This window comes from Pundamilia nyererei, unplaced genomic scaffold (genome assembly GCF_000239375.1).
Source record: "Pundamilia nyererei isolate P.nyererei 1_Seehausen unplaced genomic scaffold, PunNye1.0 scaffold00069, whole genome shotgun sequence".
NCBI classification, from domain to species: domain Eukaryota; kingdom Metazoa; phylum Chordata; class Actinopteri; order Cichliformes; family Cichlidae; genus Pundamilia; species Pundamilia nyererei.
The window spans coordinates 3065388-3072363 of NW_005187470.1; the positions used below are offsets into that span (position 1 = coordinate 3065388).

At 37.1% G+C, this 6976-nt stretch overlaps 1 protein-coding gene across 1 annotated transcript in view; it reads right to left on the reverse strand.

Moving 5' to 3' along the window:
- Nucleotides 1-738: 738 nt before the first annotated feature.
- Nucleotides 739-6976, reverse strand: part of cox7a2l (cytochrome c oxidase subunit 7A2 like) — an 8893-nt gene continuing 2655 nt past the window's right edge. Inside the window, exons 2-3 of the mRNA XM_005736517.2 lie at nucleotides 3478-3612; nucleotides 739-1092 (exon numbers count right to left, since the gene is read on the reverse strand). Of these exons, the coding sequence (XP_005736574.1) occupies nucleotides 952-1092; nucleotides 3478-3612 (276 nt within the window). The 3' untranslated portion in view covers nucleotides 739-951. The remainder of the gene's footprint in view (nucleotides 1093-3477; nucleotides 3613-6976) is intronic.

Sequence of the window (6976 nt, forward strand, 5' to 3'; positions counted from 1 at the left end):
TATGCTGGATTCAACTAAAGACATGGGAATAAATGTGTTTTTGCAACAGGCTGCTAATAAAGTATCTAAGGACAATTTAAAATTGGGTATTTGCCAAGTTATAACAAAACAATGTTTCATTCCTTGAGTTAGGGGGCCTTTCTTTTTAAGATTCTTAGGTCATTGATTAGGCTGATAATGTGAGATATACTAAGGAAATAACTTCAGTACCCAAACAGCAAATCGTTTTTTTTGTCAGATCAACATATGATAACCAGAGTAAAGAAAGAAACTGCGATAAAACAGAGGTGGGGCATAAGATGGCATGTCACATTACTGTCAAAAATCAGACCTTTTCCTCTCTTTGATTCTGAAAACTTGAATAAAAGTATCTGTAAAAGAAAACCAGACATACGCTACACATCAAGACAAGAGAGAAAAGGCAGACACTGAGATGATTGTCAGATGAGCTGGCGAGGAGCATCTGACATCACACCAGGGCCCACACATACAAATTCTGTATGAGACAGAACTTAAGCCAAGTGAGCAGCAGCTATGCTCCACACAGGGTGTCTCCATCGTGCTCACTCGCTCTCGCACATACATCGCCGCACTACGGCAAGCCATTTGAAAGCTGTGAGAAAGAGCTTTGCTTTTTCTCTGAAAGAGAAGACGGACCTGTTAGCCTATAGATGGCTTTACGTTCCAGTGAGACACCAGCTGATACAGGATTAATGGAAAAAAAAAAAAGACTTCAAGTATGGCATCTTTTAACTTCTTTCTTCCTGAAATTTTATTAAATCAGACATCTTTTTTTTTCTTTCAAAGAAGAAAGACATTAAAATAGTTTTCAGTGGCTTGATGAAGATCATCTAAGAAGAGTCCCAAGAGTTGGTATAGCGAGGGCCGATAAATGAATGCTGTGAATGGTAGTTAACGGGAGCAGCGAAAGGAAGATGGCAGTTGTGTTGGTCACTTTCTGTTGGGCTGGGCTGCGATGTAGAGCGCCACCAGACAGTAGGCAACGCCTCCTATAGTGAGAGCCATAGTGGTGCGGTACAGTAGCCTGTCGGGATAACCGCGCTTCAAATGAACGGGGATACCGTCTGACGTCTGAAATAAGAGGAAACAGGGAGGGGCAAGAAAAAAAGAAAATCAGAATTAATTTATGATGTTAATCGCAGCAAATACAGAGCGTCGTCATCATCTTTACAGTCACATGACTCAATTACATCAGAGTAAAAGTAGTACATAACCTCCCTATGACTCAGGTAGTTCAGAGAAACTCTCCACTGCAAGGTACAGGTCACCTGGTTACAGGCAGCCTGTCTCCAAATAGTTGCAGTCTGACTGCAATTACTCACAGACAGATTGGCAAAGGTTTGCAAAAAACACTGCTAATTTATAAAGACTGCCAACGAGTCAGAATCAGCCTGCTCTGATGAACGCAGCTTGTCTAATGCATCTATTAGCGATAGAGGACTTGACTCTTGACACCATTTGTGAAGGAATTTCTGTTTCAAGTCTATAAGATTCGGTCTGGACTCCGAATATAAATACTTAATGTGAATGTCTGTGCATGCAAACAGCAGAAGATTGGAAATTGATTGCAGTTCATCACTGCAGTATCGCAAACAGATTGCATGTAACTGCAAACACATGACCTCAATCACGGTTCAGCCCGGACAATGCAGTGCATCGGGTTTGGGTGCTTTGGGTTGGGAACAGAAATGGATGGTGAACTGCAAATGGACTGGTATTTAAATAGCACTTTCTATGCTTGTTGAGCACTCAAAGTGCTTTACACTATAAGCCCCTTTAAACCAATCATCCATACAGCACTTTATTCTATGCATTACTGTAACACAGTTGCAATCTGGGATTTGAGGACACTTTGGACAGAGGAGATGTATATCAAATATCAATCGACCTGCTCTTCCTCCTGAGCTACAGCCACCATCGCAGCCTGACATTTGATTTTATCATGCGTGCCACTGATGAAAAATGGAGCTGCATCTGAAAGACAAGCCTGTTAGACTTGGATTTATTGCCTCTGAATTTGATCAAAATGAGCACAGCTATTTTAGCCATGTACAAATATAAAGAAGGCCTGATGCTGATGGTGTAGTTAGGTGGAGCTTATAAACTAAGTAACAAGACCGCCACTGTGATCCGTTGCTTCCTTTGCCATTAGCCATTTACATCCTTTTCCTGAAGACAATGAGAGTTTACATCCCAATTACATTTTTCATGTTTGATTGTTGTGAAACGTGTTCTTTTGAGACTCTAATATGACATACAAACTAGAGGTGGGAATCACCATATATCCCACGATACGATATTATCACGATACTTAACACACGATACGATATTATTGCAATTTTTTAAAAATATTTTGCGATATTCAGATTCTGTACATAAAGGTAAACTTTATCAATATTCATTTTATCTAATAACAAAGTCTCACACTCAGTCTTTCTCTCATTTCAGTCAGTTTTATTGTTGACAAACTGAACGGTTTGTATTACAGTCTAGTCCAACTTAACTGAATGCAACCATCTGGTATAATTATAGCTATTCTGAACTATGAAATTTATGAAAATTATGCAGCCCATTCAGCAACTGAAGAATTTGAATGTAAATTAAAACAAAATATAATTTTACATTAAATAAAAAAGTTTTAAACTTAATTAAAATAAAACATGTCTTAAATTAAAATAAGTAAACTGTCATGTTCATTGCTGCCAAAAAAAAAGTTAAACACATTTGGACAGTGAAGGAATGTCAGGATTCTTGCTCAGAAAAAGGATCAACATGCTCTGAAGTCAGAGCACAAAAACCTTTTTTGTAACAAAATATCGATTTCTGCTGTCCCTGTATCGATACATTATTAGCAAACAAAATATCACGATACTACACAGTATCGATTTTTTCCCCCACCCCTAATACAAACTAATATATATTATATATACACACTGTGTAGTCTGATACTAGCTTAAAATATCAAGTTAACTGAATGTATTTTTGTATAAACTTTGAAAATTCACCGCTGAAGACTTTTGACTGCAAAAATAATATATTTAAAGCTGTAATTAAAATGGTTGTTTTAGTTCCAATCAATATTTAATCAGCTTCCTTTGAAAGGTGATTTGTTTTTTTATTCTTCTCTTTTGTACTAGTGTCGCTCTTAAACAATTTCGTTAATTAATCTAAAAGAGAAAACACGTTCAGCAGCCAATACTGTGATTTCCACTTATTTGAGTGATTGCTCTGTTCAGAGTTCGCCTCTCTTATTCCTATTAATGCAACTTGTGTGGTTGCTACTGGTGGTGGTGGGGTTGGAAGTGGCAAAGGGCCATTAAGAATTGTGAAATAAATATCACTTATTAACTTCTACTAATCAGCCTTCACTGCTTCGACTGATGAAGCTAGCAGGTCGTGAACACTCGCTGCTTCTTGGTTAAACTGGCGCCTTATTCAGTCTGAGCTCTGCGTTACCTGGAAAAATTTCTGGAGGTCGGGAACCTTGTTTGCTCCCATGTACTCCGCTGTGGCCCCTGCTTCTGACACCACCTTTGTGGGTGTAGCAAAGATCATGGTTGGAGACTCAGCTGGCAAACCGGATCTCAGTCCCTGAAAAGATAAAGAGAAACAACATGCTGGTCACAATAAAGCACGAAATAAAAATCTAATGAAAGTGTCAGAGTGAATGTAACATCCTCTCTCCTGCCTATCTATCTATCAACTAAGATTTTAAACAGAAACTTCATTTTTAACATTTACCCCTTGCATAACCATCTCTACTTCCCCGCCACCCAATCCAATCCTGAGGGTACGAGACCTTGACAGACTTAAAAAAAACAAAAAACAAAAACCAAGAACAGAATGTAAAATAAAAATAAAAATAGACAAATAAATAAATTAAAAGGAAATCTCCAGGGAGAGAAAGGGATGAGAGGCAATCAGCCAACCTCAGCATCATCAGGCACCAGAGGCAATTTTATTTTTTATGTGAGAGAACAATCTTGTTTCCTCCAGTTTGATGCAGTCCAGCACTCTTCGATCAAATCTCTGAACCTACAGTCTCAAGACATTAGCGTCTTTGCATCCTGCAAAAGCTTATTTATTGTTATTTATTTTACAGGTTTGGCCCAGCTAGCATGAATGTTAAATGGCATTTGAACACAGCTTAATGTAGAAGAAACTAACTTAGTATAAATCAGAAGGTTTTCTGAACTGTTCAAATATTAGGGGACTGGCTAGCTACAAGACTAATGACACACTGGGATGTCTTTTAATATTAACAACAATAAACCAGGACACCTCTTCATATCGATCTTCTGTATATTAAGTAAAAATAGTCCACAGTCTTTTGTAGACACTTGACTGAGCAGAGTGCTCCTACATAAATACAGCAGATTAAATGAGTGCATGATCGATTTCATTCTGCAAATTGTATCTCCTCATGTGAGACGCTTTAAGTGCCCCTTTAGATTAATACAGATCATTTCCAGCAGCGGTTCAGCTTTATAAACAAAAGGCATTTAAGCTTATTTCTGTATAAAACAGTTCATTGTTATATCTTCAAATAACAACAGCCTTATCATTTATGGATATTTTGAACCTAGAGATTCTAAACTGCCTCATAAAAGAAAGTAGCTTCAAAACCATCCTCGATCTAAACCCCGAGATGCATAAAAACTTCTGATTAGCCAAGATTTTAAAAACGCTGAACCTGGAAGCTCAGATGAAACACACCTTTTACCTCATTTTTTATAAACAAAGTGTAACTATTCAATTATCTTTCTTATTTAAAGCGCAATCAATATGCAAAAAAGAATATGAATAACCTGAGATGTCACTCAATTATCCTTTCATGTTTGCTATAATTTACAGATTATAGTGGAAAGAAAACAAAACCTAGAAATACTGTGCATGTCATCAATTTCCAGCTATTCTGGGGGTCAAAGGGGACACTTTGGACTTTGGTGGTCCAGCTCTGACCCCCAGCCCACATGTTTATCTGCCCTGAACTAAAATAATCTGTTTGACTCTTTTCTCCTTATCTTTAAATCAGCTGCCCTCTGAAAACAATCAGAGCCGTTTACCTCAGATGACCATATTATGTTATCAACTGTCAATAACATCGCATCGACCTAGAGCAGGAAAAAGAAGATACCCAGCTATAAACAGCATGTTTAGACCAGTGTAAAGGTCGAGTGTTTTCAAAACTAATCTCAAAATTCTTAGACTCAAACCTCAAGCTGTCCTATTTTTCCCGACAGTACACACTGTAAATAAATAAACAAACCACAGGAACATTGCTGTGCACATATACATTTTAAAAAATACACCTCAGTATCCTCTCATTTGGAAGAAGCTTCTCTTGGTTGTTCAAAGTTAGTGGGACACCCATTAGCTTGTTAAGAGTGTGTGGAGGCAGATGGTGTAGGAGTGGGTAAATTAAATCTGACATATAAAAATGCAGAGGCAGTGAAAGATGATTATTTTTACTTTAACTTTTAAACAGAGGTCATTACTAAATGTGTTCACAGCAGGAAGTCATGTTTATGGATTATACCAGAAATACATATACTTCATATACCGGTTATATCACAATGCCTTAGTACAACGGTTATCAGTTTTGTTTTAGTAATAGTACATATCACTAAGCATTTGTGCAAGCCACATGAATTTCAAATTTTAAATGTTAACATTTGCTAACCAACATAAGAGGCTGGGAAATTAAGACTCCGTAAACATAAAAAGCAGGGAAACGCAGTGGGGCCAAATGTTCTTGAACACTTGTTGCTGTGTTTAAACATGATTTAGTTTATTTATGATTCGTGTGGAGGGAAACTTTAACTGCTGTCAACAAATCTCTAACAGAGGGATCTGTACTCCACAATTCACGTTTTTATGCTGTCGATCAATCTTTACACTGCTATGCTGAAAGACTTTAAATGTTATATGACATTTTTGGGCTTGTTTATTACAACATTAAGTAGTCTAAACCTTTTTCTGTTTGAGTTGTTCTAGTTTAGAGTTTTCTCATTAGTAAAGGCTAAGATTTGACTAGAAAAAGGACATTTTTGGCATCTTTTTGCTTTTTTAAACACCGTTTTTCTTATTTTTTCCCTAATAGATCTCGAGTTTACTTTTGCTTCCTGTGTCTTGTGCTGCTGTAACAAGTGACTTCTCCAGTGTACAATTAAATAAAGTATATAAAACGCCTGGATTTAGTAAGAAACAACCAATAAGCTCCTTAGAAATCTTTAAGTAATCTCCAACTATTTTGTATTCACCAATCTTCTGACACTACAGGTATCTGGATAAAGAAGAAGAAAAAAAAATGACGATGGTGCTAGAAACACCATTAAATGAGACAAACAGAATGAACACCTTCAATTAAATGTGTGGATTCGCTTCATCGGGTTGAACAACACACTGACAAAGGTTTGATAAGGGATTAGGAAGGCTTTCTATCTGATAAAACGATAATCTTACCCTATGCTCACTACGGTTTGCAGTCGTTTGAGAGAAACAAAATGGACGAGACTGAAAGCGAAACTGACTCGTCGCCTTTTAAAATTTTAATCATCACTGCTGAACTAATTCGAAGCACATCCCGGAGTTATTGAAGTGTTCCCAGGTTAGCCAAGAAAAACAGATCTAGAGAATATGAGATGGATTTTTGTTTTTCTGTGAAGAACTGTTTGATCTTTAAGTGGATTGTTATTGTTTTAACCACCTCTTTCATTTGTAATTGAAAACAGAAATCAATTTGGCTCAAATTAGCTAAATAAAAAACATTTTGATTTGATTTTAACAGTGAAAGAGGAAGTTAAGCTTTTGCTAGAAGTGAAGGCAATTTACTTTTGGTCCAGATTTGAAGAATAAGCCAGTATATACTGCTGTATGTGGCTCTTGATTTGATTTGTATCAGTGTGTGTACACACAGGGGAGGGGCACCACAGACCTGCTTATTTGCCACTAG